Here is a 26,009-nt window from a genome sequence, read left to right as displayed (position 1 = left end):
TATTTGCCATTGAATCCTATGGGCTTCAAGGCCCATAGGAATCAATGACAAACACCGATTCTGTAATTACAGAATCGGTAAATACCGAATCCTACCGATTCGGTATTTTTTACTGAAAAATTACCTACATTAGATTTACCGATTCATGAATACCGACTCTGTAAAATTCGGTATTTATGAATCGGTAAATCTAATTTACCTACATCGGGCCCTAAGTCTACATAAATGTTAATTTGTAGATACCTTATCAAGGGCCAGATGTAGGTGGGAGATTTTGGCCATTTACCGGCCGGTAACGGCCGAATTCGGCCGTTACCGACCGGTAAATGGCCATGGAGATGTAGGGGGATAAAAACAGGCATTTTCGGTAATTCTACCGAATCGGTAATTTTACCGATTCGGTAAAATTACAGAATCGGTAAAATTACCGAATCTGTATATTTTACCGAATCGGTAAATATACCGGTTGGGAAAATTACCGAAAATGCATTTTTGGTATGTAGGTGCCAAGTTTCCCATTGACACAGGGCTTTGAAAATCGGTATTTTACCATGCAATACAATTGCATGGTAAAATACCGATTCAGGTGTACATGCACATCTGTGCATGTACACCTGTGCCATGTGGCACACATACATGCCCTAAGGGCATGTATGTGTGCCACATGGCACACAAGCCTAAAACAGGGGTGCCAGAGGGTGTCAAAGTGACACCCCCGGCACCCTTGCAAAATTCGGTATTTACCGATTCGGTAAATACCGAATCGGTATTTGATATTGAATCCTATGGGCTTCAAGGCCCATAGGATTCAATATCAAATACCGATTCGGTATTTACCGAATCGGTAAATACCGATTTTTAGCGATTCGGTAAAATTTACCGAATTTGTACCTACATTAGAAATACCTACTCTTAATTACCGAATCGGTAAAATTCGGTATTTAAGAGTCGGTATTTCTGATTTTGCTACATCTGGCCCCAAATGAATTATAAAAGTTGAGAACAAGTATTTTATAAGCGCCTGAGGATGAATCTCAACCACTAGGCAGTTTGTGGACCCTGTTTCCAATTTGCTGTGACTACCCCGCAATTTCAGGGAAATCAATGTTAACAGGCCACTCCTCACACAGCCCGCAGTCGAGGGCCGAGCAGCCTCCATATAGGAGGTATAATAGTCCATCCAAAAAACACTTTCAGACTCCCATGTTTTCTGAAAGCTCAGAATGTCATATACCCTCACCAATTCAATCTAGACTGGGTCATCACTCTTAGTCTTGAGGCTGGCTAAATTCCAACTGAGAATATTCACAATATCTGCCCCTCTTTCTATAGACCTTATCGGAGTGCCCAAACAAGGAGTATCCTGACTCAGGGGCCTCCGGAACAGTAAAGCATTGTCCTGACTCAGGGGCTTCTGAGCCGGTGTATCTTTACGACTGAATAGTCAGTTATTGGCATCCAAACCACTCAGTGGGGAAAATCTGTTAGCTAAATCCAATGCATTCCCCCAATGCCTCAACTCTGGGGGAATCCCAGGTTTTAATATACTTATGAGTTGTAAATATGGGGTCTGGTTGAGTTTGTGGTTCTGTCTAGACAGGAATATACGGCCCAGCCCCATATGTGACCGTTCTTAATGATAACTATGCTGCAGTGTAGAATTCTCAACTTTATTTCTCACAGGTGGGCGATAGAAAAACCCTAAGGGGAGCACTCTAATCTCGCCCATCCCAAGGATGCCATGCTCTTTAAACAATGAACTAGCTACGTTAGTCCCATTAAAATTAATAACAACACAGTCTCCCTCAGCTAACTTCACACCCTGTCCAATCCACCCCATGCGTCTAGCCATAATATTATGTGACGAGGCTTCAACCCCACCTTCCGGGACCTTTGAACACCAATGCTTAACCTTGCGAATCAGTTCAGCTGGAGGCTCGTTTATATTATCTTTCAAACAAGGGACCCCTACCAGCACTGATTTCAGGGGAGTAGACTCCAGGGATAGGTGTAGCCTACATTTGTTTCTCTGTACATGTGGGGACTGATTAAGCCGTACTCTAATGACAGAGTTTGCTGGCTAGTCGTTCTGCAGTTGGGGCCGTTTAAGACTATACTGTGTGCTAGGAAGTAACTTATCATTGTTAATGGGTAAGTTATTGGGGTCAGATGTTAAATTCCCATGATTAGGGGCAGGGATGTGAGCCTCGGTGGACGGTCCTGCATGTAAATGACCTGTGGTTACTTGATCTATCAAATCCACCTTGCCCTGAGCAGAGTTTTCAATCCTACCCTCATTAAAGTACCTCATTATTTTTAGGTGATATCAATGGCTACTTTGGGGAAAAGCACAGCCTATGCCAAGATTTTGGCCCCCTTTATATCCATCCTTTCCTCTGAATTCAGGGAACTGTCCTGTCCTAGTTATCTCCGGATTTTGAAATTGATTCCAGAGGACAGTGTAGCCGCCTAGTGGGGTCGTCCCCCACTGGACTTCCAGACCCCTTCGGACTCAGCAGAGTTCCGCATTTAACAGTGCCTACAGGCTGTTTCCCTTTCTTTTTCTTTATTTCTTGCTCACTGGGGAGGGGGCGAGGGGGTGGTTTTGGAATTTGATTCCTTTATTCTGTTGTTCTTTGTTTTTTGTCAAATGCAGAATCACTAACACTACAATATCTGTTACAGGCATTTGGCTCACTATTGCTCACAAGCTTTGCAGCACATTTGACTTTGCAGCTACCCATCCATAGCAGGATCGGCTTACTGGTTCCTCCCTTTCTATAAACGTGGCCGGCCCTGTCTGGGCTGTAGGCGACATGCTGTGGTAATTACTGGTTTGAGTGTGCCTTTACTTCATTGTCTCGCTATCTTGAACTGACTAGGTGTTGGCCGGCCCGCTGGTTTGTAGGTGACGCTGTTCTGTATTGCCATGCCTTGTGTTCTGCCAATAAAATCGATTTAATACTAAAGGATTGACAAATTACTGATACTAAAGAGTCAATCTGGCTTACTGAAGAGCATAACTCACTGTTGAGAGTAAATGCCGCAATCAAATGTATGCACTATAAGTTTGAATTAGGATCTTTGTTTAAAGATGGACTATGCTTTAGAAGACAAGGTCAGTTACTGTGGAAACAAAACTACTTGCAGAGGAAAGGTAGAATCTTAGCAAGACGAGGGAAAGAGGTGATCACAGGTTTCACAAAGACTGCCGGAAATGGATCTTATTTTTTAAGTAGAATGCCCATGTACAAAGGCAAAGGAAGGTGCCGTTTTGGAAACATGATGTGAGAGCAGAGAGGAAAGGCCCTTTTCCAGGGTACAATCTCTCTGTCAGTTCCAATGAAGTCCAAACGACACACTGAAACCCCACATCACAAATATTATATCAAACCTAAGTTTATTGGCACTAGTCTATTAAATTATTTATTTAAATAAAATACAAGAGTTTTATGGAAACACCTGATTGTCCTATACTGCACCTGCTTTTCTGTAAAAAGGCACAGAATTACAGGAGTAAATCAACAAAACTAAAATGGGCACACTGCTGGGATAAGTGGTTTGGGAGTTAGGGGTGTGGCGGAATTACAAAAAATGAACCGGATAAAAGTATTGTGCAAAATGGAAAGGAATGATTGGCTGCTGGAGCAAAGTGTGTGAGATCAAAAGAAAAGGAAGATGTCAGAGGCTTATGTAGAATGGAGTTGGGGTGTTGTCAAGGGAAGAGCTGATAAAGAACAATGGTGAGCTGACAAAAGGAAAAGGGAGCACAATTTAAAAAAGAGGATGATAATAAGTCTATACAAAGGCGAGAGGATAAAAGAAAGGTCATTAAAAATTGTGGCAGCAAGCAATAAGCCAAAATATAGGAAGAAGTGGAACTGGACAGATTAAGAGGAAGCAGAGGGCTGGTTAGTATCTTGGAAATGTTAGAAAGGTCCTCCCTCTAGTCTGGATATGAGAGAAGGACCTGGTAATATTCAATGAAGGTTAGGAAAGGGGTAGGCACCTTTCTGATAATATCAGAGAAGTGTTAGGATGCATTATATGAATTTAGGTGAGGAATGGCCTGACAGTAATCTGGTAATGTCAGATATGGACAGAGGTACTGCCCAGAAATTTGAGCTCATTCAGAGGCAGACACGGTGATCTGGAACTGGTCTGTTACATCCCTTGTGAAGAATGAAGGACCACATATTGTAATCTCCACTGCTCACTCCTGCCTATATTACTCACGCAGCCTCCAAAACTGAAATGTTTTTAGCAATGTCAGATCAGTAGTAAATATACCTGAAGCCCACTTACTTCACACCTCATACAGTATGTATGAGGGAGTGAAGGCAGAGTATTTGTGGCTGAGACAGGACAATACTAATTGGCAGGTAACTGTGCTCACTATAGGGTGTCATCAGGGAAGGGAACTGGAGGTTGGGGTATGCAGCCAACTTTGGTGTACAGTAACAGTTCATAGGTCTGGGAGACACCAGCATTGTATCAATGCCAGCCAAACGATGAAATCAATGTCTGCTTCTTTGCACTCTTCTTCAAGCTTGGCTATACTGGCATGGGCATTTCATCATATTCGTCAACACCCTCCTGCTCGTCGAAGACAGGCTGCGCTTCATTGGCATCCAGCTGTGGAGAAAAATACAGACATGGTTAGTGTAGGCCAACATTTCGTGATGGCTGATGTTGGAGGGGTTTCAGCACATCACATAATATCAACTTCTAAAAACAGACGGTACCAATTTGCACACACATACAATGGCTTGCAGTAACTTGCATTAGAGGGCACTGGGCATATGTGATTGTATCCATTATGAAGAGCAGTGCAATTTGTCAGTGCCCATGGCTCTGTGTGTGTGTGTCAAGGATCAGTTAAGAACCATCTTGGTGTGTCCAATACGTCGTGGTGTGAATCTTGGGACATCATTCCTTGCGTCACCCATGGGTGAATGCAAAACTACTCCCCACTTTCCCTAGAACTCTTGCCTCATCACAGTTGGATGCCTACTCACTTCCTTACTCGCCACAGTGAGGGTTCTCTGCCATACTTTGAGATCCCTCGTTACAAGACGCTGCCATTCTTACTCAGCCACACACTGTAAATTTATTGGGTTCACGAATCGACTTTGCCAACGCAGAATTGCATAATCTTAGTTTAAAAGGGGCCATTTGTTCTCCAGATCGTCATAGAAACGTAAGGCCTCTTAATAAAACTTCAGGTATCAGTATTTGCGGTAAATGAACATATAGAACAAGGATTGCTCAATAGAAAATGTAAGGAAAACTTTGATTCAAGAACACAAAATTATAATGTACTGATAAATGCGGACAAAAGTAACAGCATACAGGGAAAGAGAGGCAGCATGATACCTTGAGAAAATGTACAAAGCTTCCACATTTGTTCAAAAGTATTCTGATTCCAACGTTACATTTTTACTGGAACTTCAAAGCTGGGAAATATTGATAACAAAAAAAACTATTTAAATTGGCTGCAACTCAAATGTGTTAGATAGTTCTTTTCAAATATAGTTTATATTTGGTTTATGACCTAACACCATTAAAAAAAATCCCAAGCCAATATTATATTTCTTTAAGATAATCAAGCACCGTTGTAAGACATGAATAAGAGAGCAACACAATATTGTATCGTTACAATTAAATATTGCAGATAAAATGTAATACCCAATTCGTAAAAGTAGACATTTGAAAACAGAGAAACAGCAGTCGTCTCACGGCACTGTTTTCCGCCTGTCAATGTTAGATGTTGGTTAGGGCTAATTCTTTAAAAAAAATCATAATACTATTCAACAGAGTTCATAATACCCAAAAACATTACGAATGCAATTCGAAGCAAATTCAACGCTTTTCGTATGTCACATGCAAACTCAAAGTCTTCATCATGCAGACTGATTCCTCTGACTTAAGTTACATTTACCTACTGCTTTACAAGAGGTCCGGGGTTTGGGAATTACCATACTGGTTGATGTCCCCTGCCAACCCTGCCATCCACCCCTCTGCCTACTGGCATCCCTATCTACTGGCCACCGGACCTCCAGGCTCGATGTTTGCCCACCTGCAAGGTCGTTTTTCTCGACCCCTGACGAGCCCACGCCTCCGCTGCATTGCTGCTCCCCTCCTGGGTCGAGGGCTTCGCTTTTGATGAGGACGCTCTATGACATCCCCATCGATGACAGTCTTGTCCGATGGCTGAGACGATCGCAGGCATCCTGACGTTCCTCCCGCCTGCCACCACGCTAATCTCACAAGGAGAAATTAGCCATGTGCCATAACGGCAGCACACCGAGGATGCGGCCGTCGTGCCTGACCCTGTCATGGCGGCCGGCACTCCAGCGAAGCAGTGATGTCGGGAGGGGGCTCTCATATCACCTCTCACCAGCGGAGCTTCTTACCTCCACGAAGCAGCAGAGTGGTGAGGACAGAAGAGCCTTGTGCCTCCCTCGCTGCCTAGAAAACTGCAGTACACCAGGGACTTCACCTTGCCTGACCCTGGCATGGCGGCCAGCACCCGACTGATAGCAGTGATTTCTTGAGGGGGCTCTCAGAGCAACTCCCCCAGGCAGAGCTACTTCCCTCTATGCAGCAGCAGAGCGGCAAGGAGAAAAGAGCCTTGTGCCCTCCTCCACACAGCCTAAAAATCGGCAGCACACTGGTGTTCCGCCGGACTTGCCTGACCCCGTCATGGCTGCCAGCACTCCACAGAAGCAGTGATGTCTTCCACAAAAGTCAGCATTAAACCCCTCTGGAACTCACAGTGGCGAATACATATGTAGAGTTTTAGCGCACGAAAGCAGCGCCATCCCGGTTCCATGCAGCTGAAGCTCCTCCTGGTGGCGCCTCCGTGGAAAAAGATCCCCAAACTTAGCGGCGAAATGATATATATGTTCGTATGAAGTGCTTCTTAAGAAATGTGCTTGGTTCCAAAATAGCCTTGCAGTAGATTGGCGCCTGGGGTCTTAGCAACACCATAAAGGATTCCCCCCGCTTTGCATCTACGGCGTAAATGCCACATAATAGAACTGAAATTGTATCTCCTGTCCAGACCTATAAGGATGTCCCAGATTTGCTACCTGACTATGCGAGAATGACTCTGGAGGCACCACTCACCCCCTCTGAAGACATGTGGACACTGGGCCTGTCTTCCTGCCGCCTCACTGCATAGATTGCACCCCCTATGCTTTTGAGTCATTGAGACCGACTGAACTTAACACCAAGGTCACAACCCCCCTGCCTGACCTCAAGATGGCCGCCTCAGTTGGTCTCTCCACGATGCTCCACCACCCCTGGACAACAGAACTGGTCATCGACCTGATCGTAACCACATCCCACACCTGACCTTGATCCTGCTCTCCCTCTAGGACATGTACTCTTCGAACTTTTCCTTTCCCCTGCCATTTGACCGATGCCCGGGGGAGCTACCTGTTAGCTGAAGAGAAGACGGGTTGTGGATTCCCCCTCAGCCGTCACCTACCCGACATTGGGCAGACGTTCCTTCGTCTCTCTGCCGTATCCCTCTCCTACCCCTTCACCCTACCCCCTTCACCCTACCTCCTTCACCCTCTGTGCTCCCTTCTTCTTGCCTTTCATCCCTTTAATGTTTTTCTGTTGAGACCTAGCTATCTGACCGATGCCCGGTGGAGCTACCTGATAGCTGAAGAGGAGATGGGCTGCGGATTCCCCCTCAGCCGTCCCAGCTGGACCTTGGGCAGACTTTCCCTTCGTCTCTCCATTGTATCTATACCCTACCCCTTTCTCCCATACCCCCTTACCCTTCTCACTCCATTTTCCTTTTCTTCTATGCTCCTTAAATATTTTTTTCTGGTATCATTGGTAATATGTAACTGATGTAAGTTTGCAATTATGTGGAACCTTATGTAAAGCGCTCTGATACTGTGATGTATTCCTATAGATTCTGTATCGATCCCCCTATTCCTGACCCTGTTCTGGTTAATAATTAACTAGCAGCCATCCCACGGTGCAAAAAACCGTTATCTGATTAAGCCACACCACGGCACAGGAACGCGTTATCTGATTAGGTCATAACGCTTGCCATCTAATTAGGCAAGCACTATTCCTCCAGCCCCTGATAAGGCATACGGAGCTCTCAAAACAAATCAAACCTATGACAACCTGGGAAAATCCCTGCGGCCATTGTTTTGATTTCACCGAGAACTTCAGTAAGAATGTGCTAACGACCAGTCCGTATGACATCCTTATTGACGTATCTATGTCCATCCTTACGTCAATCTCGACACCTTACAGGTATAAATATTACCGACATTGCCTTAAGCAAACACACGCGGTGGTGACGAGATCGGAGCAGCGAGACGTGCTGAGAAGCCCAGCAGAGAGCGAAGCCCACACGCGCTGCCCCGCCTTCCTGACGCGCTGAGAACGAGACACTGCTTTTCTCCTGCCGAGAAATCCAGCTCCGGCGCTTCCAAGCGGCCCTCGCAGGCAGCTGGAATATCAAGACCAGAGACGAGAGATACCAGCCCTCAACCATTCTAGATCTCAGGTACAGAACTGAACAACCCCTTACAGAGAATTCTTGAGTCAGTCACTTGGCAAAACAAACTTAACTTAAACTGCTACTTATCTACTCCCGCCCACGTATTAGGCTTAGGTCAGGTACACTGGGGTAGGTATGGTTAGAAGCACCGTTGAGTACGATTAGTCAATGTATATATGTATATATCTATTTTATCGATTTTAAATATCATATGGCTTAGAAACCATATCAATGCTTCTGCAGTATTATTTTATACTTCTGCTTTTATTGTATGCACTTTACTTAACCATAAGTATCGCAATAATATCGATTCATTTCTCTTGTACGAGAAAAGAGACTGATCAATAAATAACATCTTTTATTGAACACGCCCGTCTCTTCCTTTTCTCTACAATCTGGTGAAACTAAGAATGCACTGAACTGACTGAGTAAAATAAGTTGTCTTTTGTTTTCACACAACTCTAGAGATATACTCTTGATTAGGGGAGAGCAAAGTTGTCATGTTCTATGGTTGTCAGAAACTAAATCCCTTCTTGTCTATCCAGGGAAGTTAAACTCCTCCTTGCCTATTCGAGAAAGTTTCTAGTGAACTCTGAGCTAGCTGGCAAACCCAAAACTTTAAGTCTAATATCGTCAGTAGAAGACCTAGTTAACCTCCGTCCTGAGTCTATACTACTGAAGGTATTATTCCAATGCGCAGAGCCTATTGGGATAATAGGAACTACACTACATGGCGCCCAAACGTTTGGATAGGCGATAAAACTAACGCAAGACATTAGAGTAACTCAGTCGTGCTTTTTCACACAGAACCCCTTTTTTCCCCATAATACTCCAAAGACGTCTGGAGTGGGTGAAAGGTCATATCCGCCAAACCTCGCAGGAGGAGACTCCTATGTATGGTTCTTGGTTTAGTCAACGTTGAAGGATACACTGTTCCAAAAAATTGTGCATCTAATCTTTGTTTCCATAGAAACCTGATCTGCAAACAAACAGAATAACCTTCCTGTCGGTAAAATGGTAGACAGTGATGATGAAAGGGAGACAGTTAGACTAGCAGCTGAACTCCTAGCAGCTGATAATACTCTGCTACAAAATGACCCGGATATAAAACTCATCCCGGTCAACATAAGAAAATCTATAACTTTAAAACTTATAGAAAATGGACTGACATCGAGAGGTGGTACAGTCATATTCGTAATTGAGGCACACGAATATCGGCAGACAGAGGTATTCTATTCATGGATGAACTTTCCAGCAGCAAACGCTGCAACAAAAGAGTTCCACTATTATAAAATAGAGAAACCACCGGATACCTACACTCCTTTCGAGGAGGTGGAAGTACCACTCAAATTCCAAGAGCACCTGCTCTTGTTTAATGGCGCCCTAAAACATAATAATCACATCACCAGGCTCGGTCCACTAGGTAGACCAGGAGCAACGTGGCCGATCCTAGCCGGATATACACCACATCCAGACATTGAAGAAATGTCTGCAGCAGAGCTTTTAATACAGCTAAAACAACTAATCAAAATACATAGACAATTAGTCCAATATGTAATGCGGACTTCAACAATCCAACCAGCAAGTAAAATTCCACAGCTGACCCCTCATCAGGGAAACACAAATAAAATTACACCACAGAACATACAGTCCTGTCTAGGTAAAGTACCCGCAAAACGGGAACAAATACCTTTCTGGCTAGCACAAAAAATCCCTCAAATAGAGACGGTGTTTCCAGACACCACCCCTGTAGATAAACACAGGATTCTGACTATCTGTCTTCCAATGGGAATCGCACCACACGTGGAGGACTGTGACACTTGGGGTACAGTCTTTGCTTCCATATACACAAAAACACATGGTGTACCATCCATGTCAGTAATACCAGATGTGCTAAAACAAATTCAAGATGAATATGGTCCAGAACCCGCTTTAACTCTTGGTATGAAATTACTGAAAGACTTCAAGCAGGTCTCGGCTATATTATTAGCCAACATAAAGGGAGAAGCAGCAAACGTGGCGATCCGCCAAAGGTTAAAAGAGACAGATATAGCAGACCAACCAACTGAAATTGCCAGAATCATAGAGAAATCCTATGAAGAACTAGGAAGAGATAGTCTGGGTGGAATACCGGTAAAACCTCAACTGATTGAAAGTCCTGAAAAAGTATTTATTAAAAATAATTTAAACACTCAAAAAAAGAGCTGGGATGGAAACAAACAATCCAATCCTAAAGAAAAAAGATTCCAGTCCAGAGGAAGGTCTCCTCGGCGGAGAGAAAGATCTCTGAACCAAGGACGCAGGTCTCCCCAAAGTGAGCCCTCTGGGAAAAAATACAACCTTAGAAATAGGGATAATATAAAGAAACCTGATAGATATCAAGATAATGATACACGTCCCTCTCAATCTTTTCAGACTTCCTCGCAGAAATCGGAAAGAAGAGGACGATCAGAACACAGGGAAGAGCACGTCAAGTCCAAAGACAAGGAACCTGCTCATCCAAATAAAAAGTTACAATTTCCAAAAAAGAAGGTAGCCAGTATTAAAGTAGTCAAAGATGCCGAGAATACTGAGGACACAGCTGAAAAACGGAGAATGGGCTCAGACAATGCTAGACAGCGCAGCAGAAGTGAGCATAGCTCGCAAAGTCCTTATGAATCATCTGGAGACAGTGGACACGAATGAATACATTCAGGTGGAAACTGCAGATACCAGAGTTAGCAAACCTCATAAAATATATGAAATTACATTGCGTATAGAGGGGGATAAGACTAGAAAAATAAGGGGTCTCTTTTGGGATAATCTCTCCCAGGGCTATGACATCCTTCTAGCTGAACGAGACTGGCCACCCGAGTTTGTCAGGGAGTGCCCTCATGGCGAAGAAATAATTATGCCTGCCTTCTCAAATCATATTCCAATTCATAAAAAATATACACTTGCTAGAAAGTGGGCAGTAGCTCAAGCTCCTGCTTTATATAAAAATCATGTAGGATGGGATGAGGACTCTCCTCCTCACAAAATCCAGTTAAAATCACAACCTACTGCACAGAGGCAGTACCCAATTAAGCAAGAAGCTAAAAAACAGGTAAAAGAGATCCTAGATCAACTTGAATACCAGGGGGTGATTGAAACTTGCACCTCACAAATGAACAATCCTTTGTTTCCTGTCTCCAAACCAGACAACTCATATCGTCTAGTTTTGGATTACAGACACCTTAACTCATGTTGCAAAACCTTTGCAGTACAAAACTCACATAGTGCTGCACTAATGAATAACATAGTGCGCAAAAAATACAAAACAACATTAGACATCTCTAATGGATTCTTTTGTCAAAATATAGCACCAGAGAGCAGATATTTGACTGCGTTCTCGGTAAATGGCTCGCAAAAAAGTTTCTGCCGTTTACCCCAGGGGTACAAGAATAGCCCAGGATTATTCTCAAAGAGAGTAACTGAATTACTACAAACATACGATGATGAGGCATTATCATATGTCGACAACGTTTACCTAACGGATGATGGCTTGGATACTCACTTGAAGAGAGTGAACACCATAATACTTGGGTTTGCAGCAGAGGGTTACAAATTCAACTTTAAAAAATCAAGAATTGCCCATCTAACAGTCCTGTTTTTGGGATATGAATTATCAAGTGAAGGCAAAAGCCTGGCTGACAATTTCCTAGAGAAATGTGCTGTACTCCAAGCTCCTAGAACACTAAAAAACTTACAATCAATTCTAGGCTTCCTAAATTTAGGAAGAACATACATTGCAAATTACGCAGAAAGGGTAAAACCCCTTTATGATCTAATAAAACCAGATTTTAACAGAATCAATTGGACTCAAAAACACACAGAAATTTTGAGATCTTTACAAACAGACATGCTAATTAAAACAAAATTAGAAACACGTGATAACACACGTAATCTTGTGATTCGAGTCATCCCAGGAAGATGCGGATTCACATACCTAACCTCTAATGAGGGAGAAAAGGTACCAATTGCATACAAATCACACTTGTACACAGAAGCTGAAAAGAAGTTCAGTATTAAAGAAAACATTGTTCATGCAGTTCAAACGGCTATAGCAAGAGAAAAAGACAACGCTGACGGTAGACGTATCACAGTCAGAACAGCGGAGTCAGCCTTTGAGGCATTAACAACCCCATGTAATTTACCAACAACAGCGTTGAATCCAGAATGGATATAATGGGTGAATTCAATTACAACGGACAGAGTAAAATACTACTTTGATCCAGAATTAAAGGAATTAAAATATCTGGAATATGAAATGACATACCCTCTGCCAATCGACATTCTGCCTTTACGACAATACGCCTGTGTAATACATACAGACGGGCATGCTCAACCCTCAGTTTGGGGAGAGCTGGCTTACAAGGCAACATGCGAAATTGTAAAGGAAGTGTGGCGCGGAGGTAAATTAAGACCTCTACTTACAAAAACACACTCAGTGGACAATAATTCAGAACAACAAACTGAAATAATAGCGTTAAAAATGGCGCTAGATAATGCCGATCGCGAATTCACGACACTTATTGTGTGCGATTCGTATTACTGCGTCAAATCATACAATAACGATTTACAGAAATGGATACAAAACGGTTACAAAGATGACACAGGTGCAACAATAAAGCAAAAAGTGATTTGGGAACAAGTAGCTCTTTTACAGAAAGAACTACCAAAAACTCACGTGATACATTCAGTGAGTTATCAGCGTGATGGCGTTCACGTTGCAGGGAATTCATTGGCTGAGAAAGCCACAACGGGAGCAACTGAATCGGCTTCCGTAGTCAAGAAAAAGCGTGCAGTAAAATACATTGACGGTGAAATAGTGCTGGCAGTAAAAACGTCATCAAAAGGCGACTGTTCGGCGCTACCGATCAATTATCCACTCAACTATACATACATAATCGATGCAAACTCCGTTCCTTTTGCTCGAATCCCTGGAGTGGGGGATAGAGTGATTCCAAACACGGACAGGAGAGGCTTGTTAATAGCTGACGCACATATGGGTGAGGGTCTCAGACACCTTAAACAAAAAGATTCTCTGGAAGAATTACAATCAGTGTACTGGTGGCCAGGTATGAGCCTGCATCATCACATCTTTGTAAAGAACTGCCCAGACTGCAATAGAGATCGCAGTGGCGAGCGAGGAGGACTATTACCATGGCACTTCGCTCCAGAAACACAACAAGAATAAAAAGTACCCATCACAAAAAAAGCGTTATATTAACACATAAAGACTAATTTACACTCATGATGTAGGACCCCAGCGCTCGGCTGACGTCTGGACTGTTATAAAAAGATTTGCGAGTCTATAATGGCATATACGCTAGGAGCATGCTACGTTGTGACTAATGTATTCCCTTTAGCCTTCAAGCTTATGGGGAAGCAAGGCCAGATGAGCATAGCATAGCGGGACTCTTCTCACTTCCTTCCTGAGGGATACGGGATGGTGTAAAGAAAAAACCAAAGGCATAAAGCAATCTATAACAGCAAAGGTATTAGGTTCGGGAGCTGGGTGGGTCAAACATCTAATAAGTGTCCAACGTAGTCTAAATAACCTGCCAAGAAATTCTCTGAGGGGATTCAGTCCGTACGAATTATTGTTTGGAACTAGAATGATGGTCTTAGATCTTGACAGTCAGACTTCAGTGGTTAAAGAAAAAAGCTTTGATATCAAAGATCGTTTGGCTATTTTACAGGACTTAAACGAAACAAGGAAAGACCTGAGCAACATAAAGTTGAAACAACAGCCAACGACCACTGAAGAAAAACCACCTGTCCCAGCAAGACCTGTCTGGATTCCAAAAGTCGGGGATCTAGTCAGAGAAAAGATCGCGGTAAAGAAGGAATTTGGGCCTTCTTACAGAAAAGCAGTTCCTGTCTTGTCTATCAACGGGACAAGATCAGTAGTACTACCGCCCCTTGCTGGTAAAAAGGAGAACAGGGTTGTATCAATCGACCTGATAAAACCACAATCATGTGGCCGATAACAAACAGTAGGCCAAGTGGACTCCCGATGAGTAGTAGAACACCAAGGTTTGCTACAAACACAGAGGTTCAATCTAAGAGGCTACTCACATTTGAAATGCCAAAAGAACAACAACAAGGACTATGCAACAATGCTATGGAACTTAAACCTCTAAAAACCCAAATAAAAACATTTAGCAGAGACACACCAATCTACAATGAAGTAACAAATGACTATTCTGCTGCAACAAAAAAAACTGATAAAGCAAATAGCAATCCTGAAGCAATAGGAACAATAGACAGAACGGCATCCGGTTACTTCATCAACTTCAGCGATTCATCTGAAAACCTGAGTGAATCAAAGGAACAAACATCAACAAAAACCTTTAAAAATAAAGCTAAGGAACTTTTTCAACATCTGAAAGAAACCTATCTGATTTCTCCATGGATTGAATTCTGGGTGGCCTTAGGTGCACTTATCCTCATATTTTGGCTCATCATGGTACTATGTTTGGGACACTTCATTGAGGGAAAATATACTAAAATGGACACAGCAAGCCAGAAAATCAACTTGATCCTCAAACCACACACGTCCTCGCACGTCGAGAAAAGAGAACTTTCTTCAGTCAATTTCACAGCCAATCCTATACCCGGTGGTGTAGCATGGGACAATACTGATTATGAAATCTATGGTCCGGTTGAAATCCTGAAGTATCCACATCAAATCAAGATCTCATTGAGTGACTTTGTAAAACCAAGCTCAGTTGCTGATGATTGGGACGTTGAAAGCATTAATAATATGATGTCTGATCTAGTGATGTCTGCTAAATTTACAAAACATGATTATTTGCAGGGTTCATCTAATTATGATAAAATGTTCTGCTATAATCACTATAGTAATCATTATCTGCATAAATCAGCACAACCTAGAAATGTTTTAAATTATAATCAATGGGAACACTGTGCAACCCCTCCAAAAGGTAGCTCAAGAACTTTTTATGACAAATATTCATATTTTTCAGGGTTCAACACAAGTAATGCAGAAACATTTTATTTCAAATTATCAAATAAGACAGGTACAAAGACCATGCTTACAAACACTAAATTGATATATTCAGACTCGTTTTTTGAACAAATGAGTACATTTGGTTTTGATTACTGGGACAAAAATGTTGAAGTAAAAAGTGTTTGGGGTACAAAGGAATGGCAAGTACAAGGTATAGAATCATTGCTTAGAGCCTGCATGATCCCAGAACAAATTATATTTTTGAATGACACTATTCAACAAAATACCTGTCTTGGCCTAGCCAAAATCAAAGAGTTAAACAAACCGTCTATTCCAAAGCCAACAATGAACAGTAATAGCTCCACAGATGAGGAAATAGACGTAAACCATATATTAAGCCAAAACAGAACACATCCAGATTGGAAAAAGTGGTTGATCTGGCCCACAGATACTAATAACTGTCAAGACAGATTCCTGAACAAAATCCAGGGGTTCAAATTGACCAGGCCAGACCCTAGATATTCCCAAAGACAACACCCAGGGATAATTACCACGTACAGTGTGGGCAAGCTCTGCCTTCAATGGCTACAAACATCCACACTGTCAGAAATTAAGCAACACCTAACTTTACTTACTGATGGTGCTGACTTGCGTGATTTCATTATGGGACCGCGCAAACAGCGTCAAAAACGCTTCATAGCAGCCTCTGTATATGCAGCTTATAACGAAGCCTGGAAAATAACTCAAATTGAAACATCAGAGAAAATACGGGAAATTGACCGTATTAATTTGGAAAAATCACTTTCTGTAGTGGACAATGGGTTAATGACTCTGTCCTCCAGAATATACTCTTTGGACAGCATTGTGTCTTCAGCAATCGACATAATATCGCAAGACTTACTGTTATTACAACACGGTCAGTCCCAATTGCGTTCTATTGTACAACTTGGCTGGACGTTACAAAATCTGCGTTCAGGCTATGTGCCTTGGCGTTTAATCAACACAACGTCACTATTCAATATCTTTAACCTTACTGATAAACAAATCAGTATGGCACAGAAGGGTGCTGATTATACAATCCTGAGCATTGAGAAACTCGAGAGATTACCATTGACAATGTCAGAACGACCTGTCAGTGAGTGGATAATACATGGAATAATTAATATTCCAATATCTACTTTCAGGTTTCAATACTGCCAAAAATATATACAGGCTGGCATGTACGAAAAATTGGGTAAAGGGTACATTAAGTCAACATGGATTTTGCCCTATTCACATGCATGTGTCAGTAATAAAGGCCGGAAAGTGTTTCTTAGTGGCAATAATTGTGCAATGTCACTAAGCGGTACACTTCTGTGTAATGGTATTAGTTTACACGGAGCTTGTGAAGGGTCCTCAAATAACCTTTCATGTCACCAGCTAGGCACACCTGCGACACAAATAGAACCATTCTTTAGGAGACTATCGAACGGGAGTTACATTATAATTGTAGACCGCAGATGTTGTAGCTTAGTGCCCGGAATAGCTTATCTCATAACTACGACTGCGAAGGTCATGTGCTGTGAACAAGTATTGTTCCCCAGCGCAATGCCAGACAGGGAGGCAAGGTTATGGCCGAATTTGAAAATTTCTTCCATTAGAGTTGATACTTTAAGCAGAATGAAAACTGTGCTCCTTCAGACGCCGACCAGGCTCACGTCATCAAAAGAAACGTATGATCTCCAAGTTGCAAGGACAACGGCAGAGATTCATTCATTGTTATCAACTAATTCCCCCATACATTTCGCAGAAATCCTGAACGAAATCTTAAATATTTCTGATACCAGTGGAGTCTCAAATGTATTTAAGACAGTGTTTTCGGGGGCTCTAACACCATTTAAAGCCATTCTGGGTATTTTTCCAGACTTTGTCCATTCCATCTTTGGTGGACTTCCTCTCCTTTTGGGACTAGTGGCAGGAATCCTATTTTTGATTCTGTTATTTCGCTATGGCAAACCGTGTCACAGACAAAACACCTGCGACAAGGGAAGAAACAATCCTAGCCATTGGATACCGGGACCGGATATCTAAAATACTTGGACTGTCCCGACTTAGAGACCTGAACATGACTTGGTTTCTTTCATTTAGACCAATGTGGCAAAGCTGTGTTTTACCTGTATTAAGGTGCTTGCTATGCGGAGAAGAATGCGTGTTGGACACCTGTCTGACGCTACAATCGGATGCGCCAATGGATGCAGAAACTTTGTTGGGTCCGGTCACGGCTCATGCATTGTGCTGTCCCCTGCGGCTACCAATCCTGATGACGGCATTCGTGGAGACTTCACCACTACGATTGAGGGGTAGTGAGGTTCAAGATGAAAGCAGCATCGATCAGGTACGACCTTCTGTCAGCTATGCTGATCAAAACATCAATGGAGGCAATCATGCTCATGAATGCATGGTAACATCTTTTTCCGAGTTAATGGAACTTTCACAGGAAGCTGTTGACAGCTTTTTCGAGAGTCTAAATGATATGATGTTCTCACCAGAGCAGAAATAATGACTTTTGAGCAAGCTAGCACAAGGCGTTCCCAACACCCTGAATTTGGCCTTCAATTTTGATAATACAGTATAATGAACAAATTTTTCTCCAGTCTACGGACAGCGGAACATAATTTTTCAGCGGCCCCAAAATATTTTGCAATTTTTCGGGACACTTATCTTCTGCTTAAAGTAGAAACTATTCTTAGAGAACTATATTTCTATTTTAGGACCTTTAGAGTCATTAGCTGCCCTCTGGCCTGTTCATAAATATTTTATTTTGTGATGAAATGGTCTCGCACTTTGTCTTCTGTATTAAGAGCCATTTCATGTGTTATTTTCAATATTTTATTAATAATGATGTATGAATATGCGTGATTAATTTAGCATTTTTCTACTGCTTGAGTGCATATAATGCTTATGATTATTTTTTTTTCTCGTATATTACATAATTTCAAAATGCATATGGATGTATTTTGGGGTGGTACGGTATACACATACACTACTGTATATTTACTATGCCTAGATTTGTAAATATGGACATAGTCAGCGTGGAGTGGGTGTGATGTATTCCTATAGGTTCTGTATCGATCCCCCTATTCCTGACCCTGTTCTGGTTAATAATTAACTAGCAGCCATCCCACGGTGCAAAAAACCGTTATCTGATTAAGCCACACCACGGCACAGGAACGCGTTATCTGATTAGGTCATAACGCTTGCCATCTAATTAGGCAAGCACTATTCCTCCAGCCCCTGATAAGGCATACGGAGCTCTCAAAACAAATCAAACCTATGACAACCTGGGAAAATCCCTGCGGCCATTGTTTTGATTTCACCGAGAACTTCAGTAAGAATGTGCTAACGACCAGTCCGTATGACATCCTTATTGACGTATCTATGTCCATCCTTACGTCAATCTCGACACCTTACAGGTATAAATATTACCGACATTGCCTTAAGCAAACACACGCGGTGGTGACGAGATCGGAGCAGCGAGACGTGCTGAGAAGCCCAGCAGAGAGCGAAGCCCACACGCGCTGCCCCGCCTTCCTGACGCGCTGAGAACGAGACACTGTTTTTCTCCTGCCGAGAAATCCAGCTCCGGCGCTTCCAAGCGGCCCTCGCAGGCAGCTGGAATATCAAGACCAGAGACGAGAGATACCAGCCCTCAACCATTCTAGATCTCAGGTACAGAACTGAACAACCCCTTACAGAGAATTCTTGAGTCAGTCACTTGGCAAAACAAACTTAACTTAAACTGCTACTTATCTACTCCCGCCCACGTATTAGGCTTAGGTCAGGTACACTGGGGTAGGCGTGGTTAGAAGCACCAGTTGAGTACGATTAGTCAATGTATATATGTATATATCTATTGTATCGATTTTAAATATCATATGGCTTAGAAACCATATCAATGCTTCTGCAGTATTATTTTATACTTCTGCTTTTATTGTATGCACTTTACTTAACCATAAGTATCGCAATAATATCGATTCATTTCTCTTGTACGAGAAAAGAGACTGATCAATAAATAACATCTTTTATTGAACACGCCCGTCTCTTCCTTTTCTCTACAATCTGGTGAAACTAAGAATGCACTGAACTGACTGAGTAAAATAAGTTGTCTTTTGTTTTCACACGACTCTAGAGATATACTCTTGATTAGGGGAGAGCAAAGTTGTCATGTTCTATGGTTGTCAGAAACGAAATCCCTTCTTGTCTATCCAGGGAAGTTAAACTCCTCCTTGCCTATTCGAGAAAGTTTCTAGTGAACTCTGAGCTAGCTGGCAAACCCAAAACTTTAAGTCTAATATCGTCAGTAGAAGACCTAGTTAACCTCCGTCCTGGGTCTATACTACTGAAGGTATTATTCCAATGCGCAGAGCCTATTGGGATAATAGGAACTACACTACAATACCTTTGGGTTTAGTCAGCGCTATATAAAACTCTTTAAATAAATAAATAAAATTGAGGACAATTTAATCAACATAGCCTCCAATACATTTTTAAGGCAATTTGTTAGACCCTCTTTAAATGCCCCCACAAAGGTCTCGAGATGTGAATAAATAGAACTTTCCACCACAGTAGCAAGATGAGTTTTGCACCAATCTTCATTCCCCAAAGGTCCACTGGTCCCCCCCATTCAAAAAGTCAGAATTATTCGCCCCCGATTTCTGCGTTTCTTCTTTAGTATAGCCCCCCTTGAGGAGCCAGGTACCGCACCTCCTGTCCTTCCCATAGTAGATGTCCCGCATCCGCGGATAGTAGGCGAAATATCTAAAAGCACGTCCGTAGCTATTGCCTCCTTGTCCCCGAGTTCTGAGACAGAGGTAATACCATTTAACATGGATGCCACATTTTCAGTTTGTGACACCCCAGGGGTGCTCTGTAAGACCTTATCTGGTCTGCTCCCCCCCCCATGCCCAGATGCTCCTTAACAACATGGATTTCCTCATTTAATTCCCCGACAGCTGTCGTAAGATAAGAAATAATGGAGGCACAGTTCCTGTGTATTTTGGCTTTCACCCCGTCAGAGTTAGGAGGTAATTTACGCTTATCCATAGTGTGTTCCGGGTGACAAGGACCTGGTCCAGAAGTTGCAGCCATGAGGATTGGCCAAGCCCTGCTGCGGACGGGCCAGACTGGCCCGCCCAAGCATGGCCCGGGCATGCGCATCCCGCCCTGCGGGCGCCCGCCGCGAAATATAAAGTGCCTCCGGGCGCGGGACGATGTCAGCGATAACGGTGCCGCAGGGAAGACTGGGCCTAATAGTCCTTGTCCCCCTCCTCCTCACTCGCGACAGTGCAGTAGGTATCCAAACGGGCTTCAAATCAAAATTGAATTACCTGTTTAATCATTTTGAAATTCCAGTCATATTTTCTAGAAGGGGAAACTAGTGAGAGTCCCCAGTAGCAAAATAATGGCAATCCATTGATAGCAAGTTTATGGATTTTTTTTAAAAGCCCTGCATGAGTCATCTGATCATTCTCACTCCATAAGGGCTGCACTAACCACTACATATATTAAAATAGAAGAGCGTATTGCTAGATTTCCAGGTGCAGAGTAAATCCTAATGAAGAGGAGTGAATGGGTAATCTAGATACGTATATTGTGAAACTTGTTAAAGAGCAACATAAATTTGCTTATGTTCAGAGAGCACTGTCACCAATGTATCACATATTTACACTGACAGAGATGTTAAAAACATCAGAATATCAACTAATACAACTAACACACGAACCCCACGATCGCTTACATAGAGGCAAGGGTTATGGAAACCTAAATGGGACCCCGTGTGGATTCCAAACGTCAGGGTTTTCTAATTGGGCAGTTATTTGTTATTTGTTATTTGGGTTTTATATAGCGCCAAATCACCGACAGGTCTCTAGGCGCTTCTGACAAATACAGAAATAACAAATGAATATGAAGGCAGAAGATGCCAGCATAACACCGACTTAGATGGAACAGAAGGGTTCCCTAAATAAGAGCGTTTTCAATTATTTCCTAAAGGAAAGAAGATTGGTTTCTCTGCGAAGAGGCTCCGGCAGTTTATTCCACATCTGTGGTAATTGGACAGAAAAGGATCTCCCACCCTTTGTTGCCATTTTAAAACGCGGGCACGACAGCAGTTGGGAATTGGAGGATCTCAGTACCCTAGTTGGATTATAGATGTTAAGTCGTTCCTTTATATAAACAGGCGCGTTCCCATAGATTGCCTTATGGGCGATACATAGGCTTTTAAATTCCACCCTTTGCTTTACAGGGAGCCAGTGTAATCTGTGTAACAATGGGGAGGCATGGGTCTGTCTGGATGATCTGAAGATTAGCCGTGCTGCATCGTTCAGAACAACCTGCAGACGGTGGATCAGGTTTTTTGGCAGACCTAAGTATAGTGCATTTCCATAGTCAATCCTTGAGATTATTGTTGCCGAAACAATGGTTCGCAGCATATTCAAGGAAAGTAAGGGGACTAGCTTGCGCAATTGCCTGATTATATTAATGCAGGTTCTGACAACAGAGGATACTTGGCTAACCATCGTCAACTCATGGTCGATTTTTATACCAAGGCTCTTTACATTGGGGTGTGGTTTTGGGGTGGAGCCAAGTTCTTTTGGCCAGAACAAGTCGCTCCAAGGTGAGCTAGCAGTTGATACCACCAGGACCTCCGTCTTTTCAGGGTTTATTTTCAGCAAATTTGCTGTCATCCAGCTCACAGTAAACCTAAGTATGTTCTGGGCCTGGGTCTGAGCCGATGTCGTATTATCTATACTCAGCAAGAGCTGGGTGTCGTCAGCATAGTTAAAGATTCTGCAGCCCATATTTGCCAGGGAGTCTATCAGTGGTTGTAGGTAGAGGTTAAATAGGAGTGGTGATAGTGCCGACCCCTGCGGGACTCCACACTCAAGAACACCCACCTCCGATATACAATCCCCTAATTGAGTTCTCTGGGTCCTCCCTGACAAAAAAGATTTCAGCCAATGAAAGGCCACGTCCTCTATCCCAGATGCAGCCAGTCTGTCCAATAGCAAGGCATGGCTGACAGTATCAAATGCCGCTGAAAGGTCTAAAAGTATCAGGGCACTTGGTTTCTTACTGTCAGCCATGCATCTAAGCTCGTCCAGCACCGAGAGCATTACTAACTCGGTGCTGTGATGTGCACGAAACCCCGCTTGACGCTCCTGGAGAAGATGATGTGACTCCAGGAATGAAGACAGGGATTTTAGCACATGTTGTTCCAGAATCTTGGACAGAAAAGGCAACTGGGATATTGGCCTATAGTTTTTCAGACAGGCCGGGTCCGCCCCCGTTTTTTTTATCAAAGGCTTGACGCGGGCCTCTTTAAAGCTAGCTGGTAAAAGGCCTGAGTCTAGCGAGTTATTTAAGAGGCAGATGATATGGTCCTCTAGCACAGGACGCGCCAGACGGAAGATTCCGGGGGGGCAGGGGTCTGCAGGGGAGCCTGACTTAGTTGTATTCATGAGCTGACCAAGAGTTATGGAATCTATTGCTGGAAACCTAGTGATGGTAGATTTTGGAGGGACTACCTTAGAGGTGGCAAATAGCGCATGCCTGGCAATAGAGTAGCGAACAGTGGTTGCTTCACTGAGAAATCTTTAGCAGTGTAAAACAGGTGTTGAACTTTCCCCACCAGTAATACAATGCTCCAACAAAGGAGACTCTTTCAAGTCTAAGCATCTGTATTGTCTCTTTCTCGCTCTCTGCCATCACTGATAAAGTGGTCTGTTGTTTGTACAGAAAGCCACACTGCCTTCTTCGCTTCATGGAATCCAGAGGTCAAAATCCAAGCATGAATTGAAGCTCCTAGAAAAGATTCCAGAAAATGCTGAGGCTACGGTAGTGCTCGTAGGTAAGTGGATGCAAAATTGTATTACAGATAAATGCACTGGAGATATGGTTCTGGTGTGGGGGATATTTTACTTATGTAATGCTTTTAATTGTCCAGTCCTATGGTTAGAATATGTAGTGTTTGTGGGAGAATGCGTTATGAGGATTTTTGTGTGATATCTAAGGAATATTGGTTGACTTGATTTTGTTTTCTGGGCTGCAAAATGTTAATTTTGAGTCGATTGTGTATCCATTGGCAGGTTGTGTTGAGTTCTTAGACCAGCCAACCATGGCATTTGTGCGACTAGAGGAAGCAGTAGAGCTGGACTGTGTGCTAGAGGTGCCCATTCCTGTGCGGTTCCTGTTTGTACTGTTGGGACCTACTTCCACCAACATGGATTATCATGAGATTGGACGATCCATTTCCACCCTCATGTCAGATAAGGTATGTATTGGCTTGGCCAAAATGATTAATGGAATAATGAAATATAGATGTTACAATATGTTTCAGAAACTTTGCATGTTCTGAAGGAATGGGCAAAATCAGGTAGAAGTTGCAACGGGCTCAACTGCAGCAGGTTAAAAGTGAGAAAATATTGAGAAATAGATGCTGATCCCTGGCAGTTATGATGTTCCATGATTATGGAAGGGTGGTGGCGTTCTTTCAGTGTAAGCTTTTTGGTATTGTAGCACAGACATAAAAAGAGAAGATTACTTACAAATTTCACAGATTTGAAGAAAGATGGTATATTCAGTAAAGTGATCCTTGGTTCATTATTCAGGGATTGCTTTGGCTGAACCAGTATCTGTATACTGGATGAAAGATAACTTTATGGAGCACAATATGACATGTGTTCATTTATCTGTTTAAATGTGATTCACTATATGGCATCTAAAAACCGCAGGGTGGCGAGAGGGACCCTAGTTAGGACCATATCACTGAGAATAATCTTATTTTGGTGTAACTTTAGAAGAATATAAAGGAAGGGGGGGAATAGTGTCTGGTATCTTTGTTTACTTACACTTTCTTCACTAACATATCATTTTTGTCCCTTCAGCCATTCCATGAAGCTGCTTACCTGGCAGATGACCGACAGGACCTTCTGAATGCCATTAATGAGTTTTTGGACAGCAGTGTAGTTTTACCTCCCTCCGAGGTGCAGGGGGAGGAGCTTCTGAGATCTGTCGCCCACTTTCAGAGGGAAATGCTGAAGAAAAGAGAAGAACAGGAGAAGAAGCAGCTTCCTGGAATAGAAGAGCCCAAATCATCAGAAGAAAAAGGTAAAGCTACAAAATGACTAAATAAATATGCCCCTAGTTTAGAATGGCTTGTGCTAAGTAACATGGAAAGGCATTGTAGATTGCTAACAAAACAGACGGTTTTGATATAAATAACACAGACAAGATAGGCTTTGCTGACAAATTACTGTTCCTCTTTTGGTATCAATCACAATAGCATGGACGTGTGAAAAATGCAGTTCATTGAAACAAGAAGAACATAATTATATCTGGAAAAATGACATCATCAAAACTGGGCCCTCAATCTCAGTCTAGACAGCCTATCCAGAGAGGGAGTCACGCAAAGACAAATAAGTACTGTGGCCCATAAAACCTCAGTATAGACTCTTGTTGGGATTAGAACCTTCTCTGATGCCCTTATGCAGCATGATCAGGACCTTCAGGACGGGGATGCAGCTGCGGTTAGAGAGTAACACACTTCACTTGATTATAACAAGCATTTGCAATGCAATAGTACTTGCATTTTGACGAGATGGAGCTATTGTCATTGTAAATAACAATGCCTTTTATTTCTGTGTTTCGAAAACCTGCAAGTGGTGCGTAAACAGGCACCCTGTACTTATAGTCCTTGCTTGCGATAAGCAAGACTGGCAGTAAAAGAGGCGCAGTTACTGCCAGCCTTGCTTCTTGTAAGCATTGCAAATGCTTGTTGAGCTCTGAGAAGGAGGCGGCAGAAAGCATATGAAGGCAGGCAACGTGACGCCAGCCCATGCGTTTCAAAAGCAGGAGGGAGGAGGAGGCAGCTGCAGCCAAAACAGACCTCGATCTTTGAATGCGCAGCAAATGTTGCAAGAGAAGAGCAAGATTTACAGTCCTATTTACAACAGAGCTCTGTAAACCATGAGCATTGGTCTCGAGTGCTCCAGCTTAAAGAAAGAAATAGTGCTCACAAGCACTGAGTAACAACATACATACAGGAATCGGCAAACACTGCATGTAATCTGCACACATCCTGAATCACCCAGTGCAAAGCCTTTATGTCCTGAAACGCTAGACAATCAGCACAAACAAGAATCCTCAAATACTGTATATAATCAGTACACATAGGGATCATGCAAAATCGTGCATAATTTGCACATGTGGGGATCCTGCAATGATATGTTCAACTTTGAGAGCTCTTGCAACATCACAATAAAAATAATATCTGAATCTCTCATATCACAAGTAACCAATACACACATGGATTTTGCAACTCTGTATACAATCAACACACAGAATGATCCTTCATCACCGTACCCAGTCTGCATTAACTTGGATCAACAATCCCAAGAGTAAACAGTTTCTTTCAAAAACGGTGAAAATTACAATATA

At 42.7% G+C, this 26,009-nt stretch overlaps 1 protein-coding gene across 4 annotated transcripts in view; it reads left to right on the top strand.

The window, feature by feature from the left end:
- SLC4A2 (solute carrier family 4 member 2) overlaps positions 1–26,009 on the top strand; it is a 1,409,997-nt gene that overhangs the window by 924,532 nt on the left and 459,456 nt on the right. For all 4 annotated transcript variants that reach the window (XM_078662834.1, XM_078662833.1, XM_078662832.1 and 1 more), the window contains 3 exons: positions 23,310–23,421; positions 23,660–23,844; positions 24,458–24,680. In XM_078662834.1, coding sequence (XP_078518960.1) covers positions 23,310–23,421; positions 23,660–23,844; positions 24,458–24,680 — 520 coding nt within the window. The remainder of the gene's footprint in view (positions 1–23,309; positions 23,422–23,659; positions 23,845–24,457; positions 24,681–26,009) is intronic.

Source organism: Lissotriton helveticus, chromosome 10 (assembly GCF_964261635.1).
Source record: "Lissotriton helveticus chromosome 10, aLisHel1.1, whole genome shotgun sequence".
Lineage (NCBI taxonomy): Eukaryota > Metazoa > Chordata > Amphibia > Caudata > Salamandridae > Lissotriton > Lissotriton helveticus.
This window is presented reverse-complemented; position numbering and strand designations above follow the sequence as displayed.